At 44.7% G+C, this 18215-nt stretch overlaps 1 protein-coding gene across 4 annotated transcripts in view; it reads left to right on the top strand.

Moving 5' to 3' along the window:
* The window catches only part of GRIA3 (glutamate ionotropic receptor AMPA type subunit 3), a 256155-nt gene that overhangs the window by 104735 nt on the left and 133205 nt on the right, over window positions 1-18215 (top strand). For all 4 annotated transcript variants that reach the window (XR_008933744.1, XM_056859905.1, XM_056859906.1 and 1 more), the window contains exon 4: window positions 15266-15453. Coding sequence is in view for 3 of the 4 variants with exons in the window: in XM_056859905.1 (XP_056715883.1) it covers window positions 15266-15453 (188 nt within the window). In the remaining variant the exon portion in view is untranslated. The remainder of the gene's footprint in view (window positions 1-15265; window positions 15454-18215) is intronic.

The raw sequence follows: 18215 nt of genomic DNA, 5'->3' as shown, positions 1-18215 counted from the left end.
TGCCATTATGTGTTCATTCTATACCAGGGATGTCAAACTCATTTGTTACGAGAGCTGGATATGACATAAAATGTCACTTGGTTGGGGCGGGCCATGCCTCGACAGCCCAGATCGGGATTGGTGTGTGTGTGTGTGTGTGGCTGGCTCAGCTGGCTCATGGGCTGGATATCAGCTCTCAAGGGGCCGGATCCAGCCCTTGGCCCGTATGTTGAATGAATGAATTTATTTTTACAGCATTAGCCAGAACATCTCAGCCATGTTACCAACCTAAAAGAATAAAATAATCTCTTTGTCTAGGAAATATCAAAAATTTAAAAAACATCAAAATTAAAAGGATTAAAAAATTTAAAATAACAAATTTTTCAGTTAAAATTAACCAATACCATTCTTAAAGTTATTAGTCCTTTCCAAAAGGATCTTAATTGCTGCGGCACATAATTTGGCTGCTTGAGCAAGACAGAAAGAGTCCTCTTCCCATAGAAGAAATTTTATTTCCTCTTCCTCCCTGCCGAGCTCCCTGGAATGAACAATAGAATAAATCAACTTCTGCCGAATACCTTCATAATAACTGCACCTGAGAAAGATATGGCTAGTATTTTCAATTTCCCCTGCCCCACAAGGGCATTCCCACTATGCTCTTGGGAGCTTCCTAAATTTCCCCTCCAATAATGCTGAGGGTAAAGCTGATCCTCTCGCGAGGGTTAAAGCTCTCCTTTGCTTATTCAGCTCTAGAGTAGATAAATATTCAACTGGGACCAGTCGGTAGTGAGTTCTGACAGGAGCTAGATAAGCTGGGGATCTCCTTAGCTCTATTTGTCATGGGCCGTATGTTTGACACCCCTGTTCTATACCATCTCAACCATCCTAAATTATGACACTAGCATGCATGCATGCCAAATACCAATGCACTTTCCCCCAGTGAGAAAGTGGTACTAAATGGGACTATTCTTAATTTTTAAAAATGAAATCTTGTTTATAAACACCAGCTTCTTTAGAAGACACTACCAGCCAGGCCATTAATTAAGTATCCTGTAGGCAAAGAAGAGCCTTCTACAATGATTAATGCGGAGTGCTCTCCATTATCATAGAATCATAGAGTTGGAAGGGACCACCAGGGTCATCTAGTCCAACCCCCTGCACAATGCAGGAAATTCACAACTACCTCCCACACACACACACAGTGACCCCTACTCCATGCCCAGAAGATGACCAAGATGCCCTCCCTCTCATGATCTGCCTAAGGTGATAGAATCAGCATTGCTGACAGATGGCCATTTAGCCTCTGCTTTAAAACCTCCAGGGAAGGAGAGCTTGCCACCTGCCGAGGAAGCCTCTTCCACTGAGGAACCACTTTAACTGTTAGAAAATTCTTCCTAATATCTAGATGGAAACTCTTTTGATTTAATTTCAATCTGTTGGTTCTGGTCCGACCTTCTGGGGCAACAGAAAACAACTCGGCACCATCCTCTATATGACAGCCCTTATCCTCGATGTGGGTATAAGTTTAAGTACTCAAAAGTGTCCATATTTTCATCTGTGATATGTTGCAGGGTTATGAGTATATGCTTAGTCCCTCCTAGGGTTGCCAACCTCCAGGTACTAGCTAGAGATCTGCTATTACAGCTGATCTCCAGCCGATAGAGATCAGTTCCCGTGGAAAAAATGGCTGCTTTGGCAATTGGACTCTATGGCATTGAAGTCCCTCCCCTCCCCAAATCCCACCCTCCTCAGGCTCCACCCCAGAAACCTGCTGCCGGTGGTGAAGAGGGACCTGACAACCCTAGTCCCTCCACCTGTTGTCAGGTATTTCTCTGCAGAGTTGAATGCTAGAAATGTTCAAGAATGAAAGTTCATGTTCTCTTGGTTCCAGAACAGCTAGCAATCTGGGGAGGGACCAAGCGTCAGTGGCAAAGCATCTGACTTGCATCAGATTTGTGATGGTTCTGTTCTTGGCATAGCTCATTAAAGGATTTCAGGCAGCAGGTGTAGGAAAATCCTGTCTTCACCTGAGATCATGGAGATCTACGGTATCTTCTGCTAGTCAGTGCTGAGTGAGATGGTCTAGTGGGCTGACTCGGTATAAAGCATGTTGATATGCTTATGCTCGGTTTTACATTCCAAATCTCTGTCTTTGTAACCATGGCCCAGTTTTTGATTGCTTAAAATCAGGCCTGCTCCCTCTCTGCTTCCCATATACAAAGCACAAACCCAATTGATCTCTCACTGTCAAAGGGGAAACAAATACTAAATTTAAAGCTACTCTTTTAGACCATCTCCTCCGAGACTGGCATTTCTCAAATGATACCACTAACACAGATAAAGAAGCCTCTTCACCCCGTTCAATCACACTCTAAATGCTTGTGAGAATCCTTTTTTTCTTTCCAAAATCAAACAGAGGGGCGGATACTGCAGTCAAAGAGCTCATTCAGTTAGATGTAATTCCACCTCTGGCAGCAGAGACACACACACACACACAAACTTGATAAGATAGTATTGTAAAAATCACTGAACACAATGTAAGAAAGGATAGAGCAGATAACGTCATGTATCCAGTGGACCATATTGGCACATATCTTTGGTAGCATGAAAATCTTTATGGCAGACATCAAGTATATGAGAGCAGGAAAGCATCAGTAATTCAAATTGCTCTACAGCCCAGCATGCTCTCATTTGTGGGGGGAAAGTCGAGGAGCTAAGAGCTCTGCTAGCATGCATCTGGGGTTTCTTGGGCTAGTCACACTCAGCTCCACCTACCTCACAGGGTGTCTGTTGTGGGAAGGGGAAGGGAAGGCGATTGTAAGCCGGTTTGATTGTTCCTTAATGGGTAAGGAAAGTCAGCATATAAAAAAGAAAAACTCTTCTTTTTCTAATCTCCATGGCCCCAGGAACTGAGAGGAAATAGAAAAAGTGTTGGGGAAAGGTCATTGCTGACCACCTGCGTCCCCTGTCCTCCTCCTCATCATTTGTGTGACCAGGTAACTCTGCAATTCTTTACCTTTGTGAGATGCCACATCTGTGCATGATGAGGAGAACACTTATTACCCCACTGAAGCTGAAAAGCCCAATCTGGGCAATAGATCTCAGCTCTCCTAAATCAAGGTACGATGCTGCTGGGAGTTTGTGAATAAGACAGCCAACCCTAGTACAATCAACATGTCCATAGAGAGACGTGCCACAGATTAATAATGTTAGAGCCAGTGTAGTATAGTGGTTAAAAATGCCGGTCTAGTATCTGGGAGACCCAGGACTGAATCCCCACTCATGCCGCAGAAGCTTGCTGGGTGACCTTGAGCCAGTCACACTCTCTCAACCTAACCTACCTTACAGGGTTGTTGTGAAGATAAAATGGAGGAGGGGAGAATGATGTAAGCTGCTTTGGGTCCCCATTGGGGAGAAAGTGGGGTATGTATAAATAAATAAATAAATAAATAAATAAGGTAGACAATCTAAAGAATGCTGGTGAACCCCTGAACTTAAAAATTCTGTAACCTGGGTAGGATCTAAGGCAAGAACCTCTAGGTCTAGTGGTGAATACATGAAGCTACCTTACACTGAATCAGACCATTGGTCCCTCAAGGTCAGTATTGACTGCTGAGATGGGCAGCGGCTCTCTAGGGTCTCAGACAGGGGTCTTTCGCATCACTTGCTACTTGATCCTTTTGAGTGAAAACGTGGGGATGGAACCTGGGATCTTTAGCATCCCAAGCAGATGTTCTATCACTAAGCCACAGAAGCAGAGCTGATCCATTGATAAGGGCAAATCACAAGAGATGGAACTGCATAAATGCTGTCTGTTCACCCAAGACGTACAGATTTTTTTTTAAAGCAGATGGGGTGGGGAGAAAACAGCCTCTCTCCTTGGTTTTCTGGCAACACGTTCATCCAGGCTGTTCGCTTCTTCTTTCTGATCAGTTGGCAGAGATATCTAAACAAAGCCAATGTCCTTCCATGGCTCCCCCCAACCCATGCAAGCTGCTTCCCTCCACCCAAGTAATACAAGCTAGGAGAATAAAAAAGGCTGGAAGAAGTTTAGTAGTTATTTTGTTCCCCTTAATTCTTGGATTGTCCTCCTAGTTTGAGACTAGATGAAAAAGAAGAAGAGCTGGTTTTTATACCCCGATTTTCTCTACCTTTAAGGAGTCTCAAACTGGCTAATTATCACTTTCTCTTCCTCACCCCACAACAGACGCCTTGTGAGGTAGGTGGGGCTGAGAGCGTTCAGAGAGAACTGTGACTGGCCCAAGATCACCCAGCAGGCTTCATGTGGAGGAGTGGGGAAGAATAGTGGGTTTTTATATGCCGACTTTCTCTACCATTTAAGGAAGAATCAAACTGGCTTACAATCACCTTCCCTTCCCCTCCCCACAATAGACACCTTGTGAGGTAGGTGGGGCTGAGTGAGCTCTAAGAGAGCTGTGACTAGCCCAAGGTCACCCAACAGGCTTCATGTGGAGGAGTGGGGAAACCAACTTTGTTCATCAGATTAGCTTCCCCCGCTGATGTAGAGGGGTGGGAAATAAAACCTGGTTCTCCAGAGTCCACCGCTCTTAACCACTACACTATGCTGGAGAAGGGCTGTGGCCCAGTGGAAAAGCTTCTGCTTTGCATGCAGAAAGTCACAGGTTCAATTGCTGACATCCCCAGTCAAAAAGGACCAGGCAGTAGGTGATGTACAAGACCTCTTGCTGAGACCCTGGAGAGTTGCTGCCAGTCTGAGTAGGCAATACTGGCCTTGACAGACTCATGGTCTGATTCAGTATAAGGCAGCTCCATGTGTGTTCATGTGTGTTTAAGCAGGTGCAGCCTTTACATTGACCAAAACACAGCAGGAAACACTAGGGAAAGATCTGAGAAAGGAAGTTCAGCTTAGCAATTGCTCCTGGTGGGTTTTAAAACTCACAGCAGATCACGACATGCCCCTCAACCTGTCGTGTCACACACACACAAAAAAAGAGTCTATGCTTGTGTGTAAAAGAATCTCTCAGTGGCGGCTGGTTTTCCACTGAAGATGCAAATGAGTACATGTCTGCCCATGTTTATGTATTTATCTAAGGAAAAGGGATCTAATTAGGAAGCATGCAGTTAGTAATTAGCAGGTTAGTGGATAACCTCATGCGCTGTTTGAGACAGTTGATCTGTGTTCTGGGAGGGTTAAGTGCTGGGAGGCAGCGATTAGTGATTCTACAATCAGGTAGCTCTCAGTTGGAGGTGAGACGCGGCTGCCGGCTTAGTAAGTGCCAGAAGCCAGGTTCCAAAGCCGCAAGGGTAAATTTGGCTCACTAAACCGTTTCTGAGAAACAACAAAGTGGGGGAAATTAATTGATTTGAATCTCTAGCCTGCCTCGACCTCTTCCAATCTGAAGGTCATCCAACGTTTGGCAAAAAAAAAAAAAAGTCCCATTCGTTCCTCAAAGAGCAAGTTTGCCCCTTCATCACAACAGGCTTTCCCATTAGGGCACAATTCCTTAACAAGATATGTAGTTTCTCATAACAAAAAAACTTGCATCCTGAGGCCTGTTTATGTGTGCTTGGGATCAATGTGGTTGCTATTGCCAACATGGCTATTCTCACATCAATCAATGGTTGTATCATCCACTATGTGGATCTCATCTAGATGGCCAACTGCCCTGGGATGAAAGTTCTCTCCACCTCGAGTAGCTTAGTCATAGTGGACCATTCAACCTAATAGTAAGGATAATTTTATAAAGCATCATCAAGTGCCAACATGGAGAATAACAGTCATCTGAATAGGTTCATAGGGCAAATGCTGTGCTCACGCATCATACTGGTAACACTCTTAATGGGACAGGTCAGCATGCTGCCTAATCATGTGGTCCACACCGTGTGGACAGGAGATAGAAATGTTATCCAGGTGTCATGGGAGTGGCCACAGAGATGGCAGCCACATCATTCCAGAAAACATGTAAAACTGGCCTTAGAATCACATCACATGTTCTGTGGGTCCAGCTATGGAGCTGCACGGACCATGCAGTAGATATAACTTACAACTGAACGGTTCTACACTTCTTTGATTTACATAGGACAACTTCTGCTGCACATATCTGTAGGTCTTGCTTCCTCCTTTGCATTTTATCACCTATCATTAAAATAAATCAAGAATTCTGGCCAATAATGCTGTGGTCCTGGAAGTGGAGAGAAAATGGCACCATCTATCTAAACAGTTGCCCTGACCTAGATGGCCCAGGAGAGGCCAATCTCATCATCAGATCCTGGAAGCTAAGTAGGGTCAGCCCTGGTTAGTACTTGGATGGGAGACCACCAAGGAAGTCTAGGGTTGCTACACAGAGGCAGGCAATGGCAAACCACCTCTGAAATCTCTTGCCTTGAAAACCCTATGAGGTTGCCATAAATTGGCTAGGAATTGATGGTAAAAAAAGAAAAATCTAGCCTGGCACAGGGCTGAATACCTTATTATATGGCTGAATGGCTACTCCCTGAGGATTTTAAAGAGTCCCAAATGCACGTGGAGCCTTATTTAAATAAGCAAGCAGACTCTCCTGCTGTGAGATCCAGGTTTGGCAATGGCTGTTGCTGTCCATCAATTTGCCTTCCATTCCTACATTCAGGTTGGCTTTTTGATATGTATGCATGCCCTCCTCCAGGAGAAGACTGTACCAATCTCCCGTGATATTTGTCTCATGTAAACCAAAGAAATATAGGACAATTAGTTGATAAATTGTAGTGCCTACTGTATTGTCCATGCATTGTCCAGAGACAAGAGGCATTTGTCTCTTGGTCACCAAGCATCTGGTGCAGTGTATCCTCTTTTCCTATAGGGGGCATTGCATGTCAGAAATCCAACATGAATGATGATGGAAAATCCTAGACAATGGGAGAACTGACAAAGTGAGCAATAAGGAAAAACTCCTGAAGTATTGACATTTGAAGAATTGTTTTTTCAGTACTTACAAGGAGAAACATTGTGTTGCAAGGAGAAACTATTGTGGTTCACTAGACAGAATACTAAATCTGTATCTGAAAAGTATGTGTTCTTATTCAAATTCAGCCCTGGGTACCTGTGAAAAATAATGATCTTTTGGCCTCAGTTCCACATCTACAAAATGGGAATAATTAACAGCCTTGCTCAAAAGGTTGTTTTGAGCTAAAAAATAATGGCATGAGCACTGAAATGGTATGAGAATGACAATAATGCTTTTAAGTGTAAAGAAGAGCCATCTAATACACGGCAAACCACAGCAGCACAAAAGACTTATTCAGTATGAGCCAGTCCAGACATTTCCAGTGAAATTGTAGGCAAAGTCAGGCTAATGCAGGGGTCCCCAATCTGGTATCCATGTGGTACCCGCTGACACCTTTCCTGGTGCCCACCAAATGTTTTTAGAAAGGGTGGGGCAGGTGGGTCTTTTGCCCATGAAGACTTCTGTTTGCCCATTGGAGATTCAATTGGCTGTACAGATTTTTTAAAACATTGCTTTGGTAGCAGCTGTCACCGCACCACAAGGATCTTCAATGTGTGACTGACGATAAACTGCGGTAACCATTTTGTGGCTGAAGAGGGCGGAGTTTGGGGAGGGGAGGGACTTCAATGCCATAGAGTTTAATTGCCAAAGAGACCTCCAGGTGAACTGACCTCTATCGGCTGGAGATCAGCTGTAATAGCAGGAGATCTCCAGCTAGTACCTGGAGGTTGGCAACTCTTATCTGTCTCCTGCAGCAACCATTTTGTGGCTGCGCCCACCATGCTGTGTCAAAATCCCAAATGTGCCCATAAGCTCAAAAAGGTTGGTGACCCCTGGGCTAGTCTGATTTACATGGTTTCTGCTTCTTTTATCATTCTATATAGGATTGTGTAGGCAGTCTAGTGTCATGATGAAGAGCACATTTATTCCTATCATTGTAGAAATGTCACATGAGAACCAAGTGTTCACATGTTCAAATGTGAACAAGACATAGGGCTGCCAACTTCCAGGTACTAGCTAGAGATCTCCTGCTATTACAATTGATCTCCAGCCGATACAGATCAGTTCACATGGAGAAAATGGCCGCTTTGGCAATTAGACTCTATGGCATCGAAGTCGCTCCCCTCCTCAAACTACGCCCTCAACAAGCTCCGCCCCAGAATCCTCCAGGTATTTCCCAACCCCGGAGCTGGCAACCCTAATTCAGACTCTACAGATGGGGCCTGGAGATTTCCCAGAATTACAATTCAGACTAGAGATGTCAGTTCTCCTGGAGAAAAATGGCTGCTTTGGAGGGTGGATTATGGCATTATACTCTGCTTAGGCCTCTTCCCTCCCGAAGCTCTACCCTCCCCAGATTTCACCCTCAAAGCTCCAGGAATTTCCCAACCAGGAGTTGGCAACCCTAGCCTGGCCTTTTACCCTTTGCTGGACAGCAGAGCAAGATCTATTCCTGTTGAGCTCCATTCTCCAGCTACAATCTCAGGTCTCTGTTTCAGAGTCCCCAGTAAGGCTAGGTTTGATTCCAGCCTGGCCCAAGACTGAATCCATCTAAATTAGGAAATGGTGATGTCTTGACTGCCGTTGGGATCCTTGCATACCTCCTGTAAGATGCCAGAGCAGGAATGCAAATCCTGTGTTCCCCAAGAAAGCTTCCACAAAGGTAGCCCTCGAGAAAGAGATTATTCTCCCCAGCTGCTCTGCAATTAACTCTCAGCAGTTTGCTCAGATTCTGTCTGCATCCCAGTCGCAGTTGTTCGGAAGGAATGAATTGCCCACTTCAAGCATAAATTCCCCACTGTGCTGCTCTTTGTTCATTTCATGCTGCCTCCCTGCTCTGTTGAAGCTGCTAAATGAGTCGATATTACCTTAATATGAGCTTTAAGAGTGTTATTTAATGCTATTACATTCCACACATTTTTAATGCGCCACATGAAATAAAAAGGGAATACCAGCAAGCCGCATGTCCACATTGCGTGTCTTGGATAATTGCCACAATAACTTAATTGCCACTTTCTGCAGAGTTGCAGCCTGTGCCAATTACTGGTCAGGTGAAGTCTCCCAGTCAGTTCCTGTACTGTCCAGGCCAATCTTGGGAAGTCTAACCCACATAAGGTTGCCAACCTCCAGGTACTAGCTGGAGATCTGCTATTACAACTGATCCCAAGCCGAAAGAGATCAGTTCACCTGGAGAAAATGGCCGCTCTGACAATTGGACTCTATGGCACGGAAGTCCCTCCCCTCCCCAAACCCTGCCCTCCTCAGGCTCTGCCCCAAAAACCTCCCTCCAATGGCTGAGAAGGACCTGGCAGTCCTAAACCCACAACAGAAACCACTTCCTGTGTTGTGTGTGGCTAGGGTTACCAACTCTGGATTGGGAAATTCTTGAGGATTTGGGGGTGGAGCCTGAGGACAGCATTTGGGGAGGGGAGGGACCTCAGCAGGGTATAATACCATTGAGTCCACCCTCTGAAGCCACTAACTTATCCAGGGGAACTGATCTTTATATTCTGGAGATCAGTTGTAATTCTGGGAGATTTCCAGATTGGCAACTTTATAAGTGGATAATCATAAATTAATGCAGGTGGCATAATGTGAGTAATGAAAAAACTTGCAGATGTGCTCCAGGGGGCACTGGGGGCAGCCATGGGAGGTTAAAAAGTTGCATGCCTCAGGTGTGTAAATCGTCACACCTTCAGAAACACTAGTCTGGCTCCAGCCTGATGTTTCCCCTCAAGCACTGAAGGGCGGATGTATTCACGGTGCAATCCTAAGCAAAGCTACACCTTAAATCCCTTCAAGTCAATGGGCTGAGAAGGGGGTCAGTTGGCTTGGGATGGCACTGGCTATTGGTTTCATCACAGGTTTTCAGCTAGCGGGTCATGACCAGCAAGCAGCTTGTGTCTTTACCTAAGACCAAGATAACCAATGGCACCACTGCCACTTTTATTCACTCCATTTTGAGAGGCAAAAGACACAGGGAAAAGGAGAGAGTGCTACAGCACCTCCCCAAAAACTCATACAGTTTTTGGAGTAATTTGCTAAAGCGTCCCCATCAAATCCAGAAGTGATGGAGATGCTCTAGCACTTTCCTCCAAAAACTCCATGGTTTCCATAGAATTATTTTTAAAGATGTGCTCGAGTGTCCCCATTGCTTCTGGATTTACCTCAGAAGGTACATTATTGTGCCACCCTTTCGCTCACCTGTTTTCCCCGCCAGCCAGCTGAGGGGTGGCATGCAGGTCTGTTAATTGGCGGGCAATTAACAGGCATCTGGAAACACTAATGCTACACCAGTTCCAGACTTTGTTAAATGTCAGTATAGGGATGGGTCCCAGTTCTGAAAATATTGTAGACTTCTGGTTTACATTAAGAGCTCACAGACCAAGTTCAAACACAGACTAGGCCAGTGCTCTGCTTCATGGAGTATAAGCAGGTTGTCAACCTCCAGGTGTTAGCTGGAGATCTCCCGCTATTACAACTAATCTCCAGGCAACAGAGATCAGTTCACCTGGAGAACTGATCAGTTCACCTGCTTTGGCATTATACCCCATTGAAGTCTCTCCTCTCCTCAAACCCCACCCTCCTCAAGCTCCACCCCCAGATTCTTCAGATATTGCCCAACCTAAAGCTAGCAATCCTAAGTATAAGAGCTGCATCTGTAAGGCTTATTGCATAGTGGTAGGGTTGTCAGGTCCCTCTTCGCCACCGGCGGGAGGTTTTTGGGGTGGAGCCTGAGGAGGGTGGGATTTGGGGAGGGGAGTTCCATGCCATAGAGTCCTATTGCCAAAGCAGCCATTTTCTCCAGTTGATTTCATCTTTTTCAGTTAGAGACCAGCTGTAATAGGAGGAGATCTCCAGCTGCCAATGGAGGTTGGCAACCCTACATGGTGGGCCAGTCTGTTGATGCCCCTCTCGCTCCCCACTCTGTTGCTGGATTCCCAGTTTTCAGCAAATCGATGGGCCTTCTCACTAGGGAGTTAGAAAGAAAGATGTGTAAGCAGTTTTCCAGCCTGCCTTATGCAGGCCTGTTCTGCCTTGCCTTTATTCTAGCCAATGCGGGAAGTCATAGCTATGATTAACAGTTATGAAATCACCAGGGAATGTTTTGTTTCCCTGTTGCCAGAAGCTGCTATTTCTGAGCTTGTTGAGAAGCTACAGCTTTATATGTTTTCTGCTTTATATGTTTTAGCTGGCTTCTCAAAGTAAGTAATTAGCAGAAAAAGCATTTCCTCCTCTTCCCCACCCCCAATAGTAATGTAATTGAAATTAAATTTCTTTCTTTAAAAAATGTAAATGTATCAGTTTCTTCCCTAGCTCTATCTGCAAGACTGAAAGTAGCTGGGAAACATAGTGATCTTTATTATTTTCAAAACCAGAAAAATAATGTTAGAGGATGCATTAGCAATAGGGTTGCCAACCTCCAGGTACTAGCTGGAGATCTCATGCTATTACCACTGATCTCCAGCCGATAGAGATCAGTTCACCTGTAGAAAATGGCTGCTTTGGAAATTGTACTCTATGGCATTGAAGTCCCTCCCCAAACTCCACCCTCTTCAGGCTCCATCCCAAAAACCTCCTGCTGATGGTGAAGAGGGACCTCGCAACCCGAGCTGTAATAGCGGGAGATCTCCAACTACTACCTGGAGGTTGGCAACCCTATCCTTGGGTGAGAAAAGCCTTCAAACACACAACCTTCTCCATCTGCAGCCTGGGGACTAATGCCAAAAAAAGAAAGTTTCATCCCTTTGATTTGCCCTCCTCATGCTCTGCCCAAAAAACCTCCCACCGGTGGCAAAGAGGGACCTGGCAACCCTAATTAGCAAGTCAAAAGGAACCAAATTGGGTACATTAGCTAGTGGAAAGAGGTTGTGAAATTAGTCCAGTCTTTCAGGTGCCTTTGCCATTGGAAGCTGGAGAGATTATTACCTGATTGTGGTTATTACCTGATGTTCTTCCACAGACATATGCTTTGATTGGGTATGCCAATAAAAAGCATATTGAGGTTCTGCAGACCTGGGATGGGGATGGAACTGCAATATAGCCAGCTATTCTTGGCATGGAATCTGTGATTCCACTTCTTGAGGCTGAGCTGGCTGGTTGAGTTTATGGACATCTTCATTAATCTTGAGTTTTATACTGAAGTTTTTTAATTGTTCAGAGAAATTCTTAGACCATTTATGCATGGTCAATTTTGATGCTCACTCAAAGCTCTTTTTTAAAATGTGACTTTAAAAATGCCTATTCACTGTCTCGACACAAAAGGAGAAATTCCACCCCCACACACACACTCATCTGCTTCTTCCTTCCTGCATGTGCATAGCTAATGTGCCGCTGTCAATTTGCATGGTTCCTTGAGGGGATTCTTCGCGGAGGGGGGTGGAGCAAACACCAAAGGTCGTGTAAAAAGGGCTCTTAAGTAATGCAAAGCAGGTATGCACCGGTTTCGCAGTCACTTCCAGAATGATGGTTCAGTGTGAAAAATTCAAAAAAAAATAAATATGTGGGGCAATTCAGCCTGGAACACTCTGCTAATTACCAAGCATAAATGGCCTTAGACTCCTTATTACTGCATACTTCTGGGAGACATTCAAGATGTTTAATGCAGCAATATTATGCACACCTGTTTGGAAGTTAATCCCAGTTAAAGGGATAGGATTTACTTCTGTGTAAAGAAGATCAAGGCTGTGATCCTGTTCACGCTTCATGGACAGTTGTTTCATGGAAACCTGTGAACTAAACGGAAATCAACAGGAAGTAAGCATGCATAAAAAAAACCAGCTCAAATTGTACTGCCTCTGACTAAAGACTTTGCCTTTGTACTAACTCAGACGGAAAGCTACAAGCGAAGGGGTGCTGTGTGTGGGTGTTTAATACAGAAGTGCCAAGGGTTGAAAAAGGGAGAAAACACAAACAGGAAGCTCGTACCTACACAGGAACTTCATCTTCATGTTAATTACAGAGCGATGTACTGCTGAAGCATCAAATCCAGAAACTGCAGAGTAAGGGGCCTTGTACTATCCTTCTTCCTCCCAAACAAGCTTTGCTGTTTGTCTCAGAAGAGACCGAGCAAATCCTGGCATCAGCAAAGGGGCAGATAAGGATACGTTTTCTATGCTCCTTCTCCAACTTTTTTTTGCCGTAGTTCATGGGAGAAGATGCAAATTAGCTGGAAGATAATGCAAGCAATTTGCATAATTTGCAAACGACTAGCAAGCAATCTGCATGGTACATAAATTTGGTGGTTGGAATTTAGGAAACTTGCATATGGCAGCCCTATTGTACCACTACAATATGTACTGTAGGTGTAGGGTTGCCAGGTCCCTTTTTGCCACCGGCAGAAGATTTTAGGGGCGGAGCCTGATGAAGGTGGAGTTTGGGGAGGGGAGGGACTTCAATGCCATAGAGTCCAATTGGCAAAGTGGCCATTTTTTCCAAGTGAACTGATCTCTATCGGCTGGAGATCAGTTGTAATAGTGGGAGATCTCCAGCTTGTACCTGGCAGTTGGCAATCCTATTGGTATGTGGTTGGATGTGTGTTAGGATTTTAGTTTATTTTGATTTTTAATGTGTTTGTTATATGCTGGATATAGATTTTTATAAAACAAAACAGAAGTTCAGTGGCACCTTAAAGACTAATAACATTTGTTTCATTATGAGCTTTCATCAGTCAGAGCTCATGTCATCATATACAATGAGAAGAAAGAAAATCATGACCTTCCCATTGTATCTGACTCATGAAAGCTCATACTGGAATAAATGCTGTCAATCTTTGAGATGCCACCAGACTTTTGTTTTGTTTTGCTACAGCAGACTAATGTGGCTGCCCTGCCACAGTGAATAGATTTTTATAAGCAACCTTAGGCCTAGGATTGCCAACCTACAGGAAGGTCTCGATTCGTCCTGCAATTACAGATCTCCAGACTACAGAGATTATTTCCCCTGAAGGAAATGGCAATGTCAGAGGGCAAATCTATGGTAGAACGTCAATGTTGAGCTCCCTCCCAGGCACTGCCCCCAAATCTTTAGGAATTTTCCAAACCAGAGTTGGCAACCCTACTTGGCCCGCTTTTCGGGGGGGTTATATGATTTTTTTAAATAAACTCTCATCTGGTATTCTCATCTCTTGCGATTGCTCCTTCTCAGAAATGACCAAAAGGAAAAGTTGGCAATAGATACCAATGGGAAGAAGGTGGAACTTTCCTTCTACTGATTGAGCATGACCCCTGGCTGCTATATTTTCCTCCCCAGAGTTTTTCCAATGGTAGAATGGGCAGGAGAAGGAGATTTAGTGGTATATCCCAACTGAGTTACGTTTTCACACACTTTTATCAAAAAGCCATTAATCAGATGTTTACAAAGCAATACAAATACAAGTAGGGTTGCCAGCTCCGGGTTGGAAATACCTGGAGATTTGGGGGGTGGAGCCTGAGGAAGGTGGGGTTTGGAGATGCCATGGAGTCCAATTGCCAAAGTGGCCATTTTCTCCAGGTGAACTGGAGGAGATCTCCAGCTAGTACCTGGAGGTTGGCAACCCTAAATACAAGTAAAGCTATGAGATTCTCCAAAGAGAGACTGTTTGTTTCTTGCTATCCAAATGAAAGAGTACAGTTTAGTAAATAATAACTATAGGTATGTACAGCAAGGAAATGAATAATGTCTGAGCAGTGCAATATGTTTCTCTTAAAGTGAGAGAAGAAAGATGCTTTGGGGTTTCTAATTTCCTGTCCAATGTGCATCTTATAACTTTAAAGACACGGGTTTTTTTTTATTCTTTCCACTTTTCATTTGACTATAATTGCTCATGTATGGTAAGGAGTGGTTATGTGGCTACATAATTTGGTTGGGATGTGTGTATATATATATCTACATATGTCTTTCATTATACCAGAATGTGTGGGACCTTGAAAACTCTTTGTACAAGTGACCTTAGGCAGATCATGAGAGGGAGGGCACCTTGGCCATCTTCTGGGGATGGAGTATGGGTCACTGGGTGTGTGGGGGTGGTGGTTTGGAATTTCCTACATTGTGCAGGGGGTTGGACTAGATGACCCTGGTAGTCCCTTCCAACTCTATGATTCTGTGATTCTGTTAAATCAAGAAGGTTATGACTCTATGATTCTAAGTAACTCTGTTAAATCAAGAAGGTTACTGTTATCAGGACAGAAATGAGTACTGGATTTCCATTGTAGTGAAATTTATGGCCACAGAATGACTACTGATTATTCATTTTCTTGGGTAATAAACACTGCAGCTGTTTCCAGGTAAGGTAGGAGGTTTTCCACACGAAGTCAACCTGTTCTCTCCCCTTCCCCCGTCTACAGGATTTGCCATTCTCCAGGCAATTATGGAAGCCGCTGTGCAAAATAACTGGCAAGTGACAGCTCGATCTGTGGGAAGCATAAAGGATGTTCAAGAGTTTAAGGCAATCATTGAGGAAATGGACAAACGGCAGGAGAAAAGATACTTGATAGACTGTGAAGTAGAAAAAATAAACACCATTTTGGAACAGGTACGTGGCACGTGGTCTTTCTCTTTGTGACTCATGTATTGGCTGCATTCAGACATCATGATAAGCCAAACCCTAGTTAGAGTGCCAGCATGGTGTAGTGGTTAAGAGCAGTGGTTTGGAGCGGTTGAGTTTGATCTAGAGAACCGGGTTTGATTCCCCACTCTTCCGCATGAGTGGTGGAGGCTAATCTGGTGAACTGGATTTGTTTCCCCACTCCTACACACGAAGCCAGCTGGGTGACCTTGGGAAAGTCATGCTCTCTCAGCCTCACCTACCTCACAGGGTGTCTGTTGTGTGGAAGGGAAGGGAAGGTGATTGTAAGCTGGTTTGATTCTGCCTTAAGTGGTAGAGAAAGTCAGCATATAAAAACCAACTCTTCTTCTTCTAGATGTGACATCTGAATTCAGACTGTGCCCAATGAGGATTTCAAATAGGGTTGCCAGGTCCCTTTTCGCCACCAGTGGGAGGCTTTAGGGGCAGAGCCTGAGGAGGGTGGGGTTTGGAGAGGGGAGGGGCTTCAGTGCCATAGAGTCCAATTGCCAATGAGGCCATTTTCTCCAGGTGAACTGATCTCTAGTGGCTGGAGATCAGTTGTAATAGCAGGAGATCTCCAGCTAGTACCTGTAGGTTGGCAACCCTAATTTCAAATGGGTTTGTAGCTTTAAAAAAAATGACCATTCATGCTAATTGTGGTTGGTTGTAGCACTGGCATACAGAAGCAGCAGTTTGCTGAGTAGCAGCACCGTTTGCAGCTATCTGGCTATAGGGGTGGCATTGTTGCAAGGATGCCCTCCCTTCTAAGAGGCAGGAAAGAAAGTGAGATTTGCATACAAACCAGGACTAATTGGAGGTTGTCATGTGATCCATAGTTTAGACCAGGAGTTTCCAGACTTGCTGAGCCTGTGAACGCTTTTGGAATTTTGAAAAAAGGTAGTGGGGACCACTATAAAATAGTGCCATTGGGGCATAGCCAGATGTTGGGAGGTTAGGGTTGCCAGGTCCCTCTTTGCCACCGGTGGGAGGTTTTTGGGGTGGAGACTGAGGAGAGCGGGGTTTGGGGAGGGGAGGGACTTCAATGCCATAGAGTCCAATTGCCAAAGCGGCCATTTTCTCCAGAGAAACTGATCTCTGTTGGCTGGAGATCAGTTGTAATAGCAGGAGATCTCCAGCTACCACCTGGAGGTTGGCAACCCTATTGGAGGGTCCCAAAAAATACTGGGAGCTTCCAAGCCAAGCTATAGTAGGAGCAGCTGTTTCGTAATGGGTCTCCCTGCAGACACAGAGGAGCTGTCTCATGGGCTGTTCAAAAGCACTTCCTGTCTTGAGATGGCAGAGGAAAGCACAGATTGACTCTTTGCTTTGGGAAAGAAACAATGTTCAGTTTAAGTTTCCAAAGATAAGAGAGGGTTTATTGCCAGTGCAAGCACTAGGAGAGAGTTCCAAGATCAGAGACATCTGTGTCTATGGATAGGGTCACCAACCGCCAGGTAGTAGCTGGTGATCTCTCAGCTGATCTCCAGCTGACAGAGATTAGTTCCCCTGGAGAAAATGGCCACTTTGGAATTGGACTCTACGGCATTGAAGTCCCTCCCCAAACCCTTTCTTCTCAGGCTCCACCCCAAAACCTCCTGCCAGTGGTGAAGAGGGACCTGGCAACCCTATCTATGGACAACCTGGTGCCGCATGAATGTGAGGCGCCCCCCTGAAATGAAACATCCTTAGGGGGACATAGGGGGAGAGGCAGTCCCGCAGGTATGAGGATCTCAGACCGTTAAGGTGAGCAAGCTAGCTGAGCAAACTAGCTGCAAAGAAGAGAGAGTAATATATAGCTTGGAGTGAAATTAAAGTAACATTTGAATGCTGATTATATATGTGTTTGCGAAGAAGTCTCACTGACTTCTGCATGCTTACTTTCCTGGGAAATATGCTTAGGACTGCAGCCCCTACATTTCTTGAAGTGTTAGCATATTCCTCAGAGAAACTTTTCCGCTACTGATTGATGGCAACCCAGCTTTCTGCCATAAACAAATGGGAAGAAGTAGTACACATGTGAATTGGTTCCGACAGCATTCAGTTCTGATCAAGCCTTGAGTTGCATCTTCTTGAGCAAGTGGAATCCTTGGGTCACATCCTGCTGCCTTTGAGCTTAGCAGGAACATCGTAAGACAGCTGCGCTATAGATGAATTGCTTTAGAACAGCCAATAGCTTATCGTAAATGTCCCTGGAATATTATTGGTTTAATTTACACTGGAGAGACGGTAAATCATCATGATCTTTTTATGCCGATGCTCCCCCCCCCCCCCGGACCATAATAGAATTTTACCTGAATATTGCTAGGAGTTTGGACTTAGTCCATATCTGCAGTCTGGAAATTCTGGGAAATGCTAGGGGTCATATGTGCTGATTCAGAGATTACCTCTTGTAGGGTTTGTGTTTGATATATAGGGTGATTGCTGACTGTGACCAATCAATTGAAATAGCCCTCTGCCTTCGGACCAGCCTATGGGTGATTTAATTTTTTAAAAGGGTAATAGGGCTCAAATATCCCTACATGCTACTAGTAGCTATGAAACCTGTCTCCTAATCCCAGTGGTAGTCAAGGAAGGCTGGGATTGCCTTTCCCAGATCACACAGTAATCTGTAGGTGTTCAAAAGCATTGTCTTTACTATAAATTGCCATGTCTCTGTTAAGTTCCTGGAGTTCGGCAAAGGTTCTGGCTCCGAGCACAGGTCACCCCTGATTCAGATTAATCCTTGAATG

This window comes from Euleptes europaea, chromosome 13 (genome assembly GCF_029931775.1).
Source record: "Euleptes europaea isolate rEulEur1 chromosome 13, rEulEur1.hap1, whole genome shotgun sequence".
NCBI lineage: Eukaryota > Metazoa > Chordata > Lepidosauria > Squamata > Sphaerodactylidae > Euleptes > Euleptes europaea.
The sequence above is the reverse complement of the archived record's forward strand: the minus strand, read 5'-3'. Positions and strand labels throughout refer to the sequence as shown.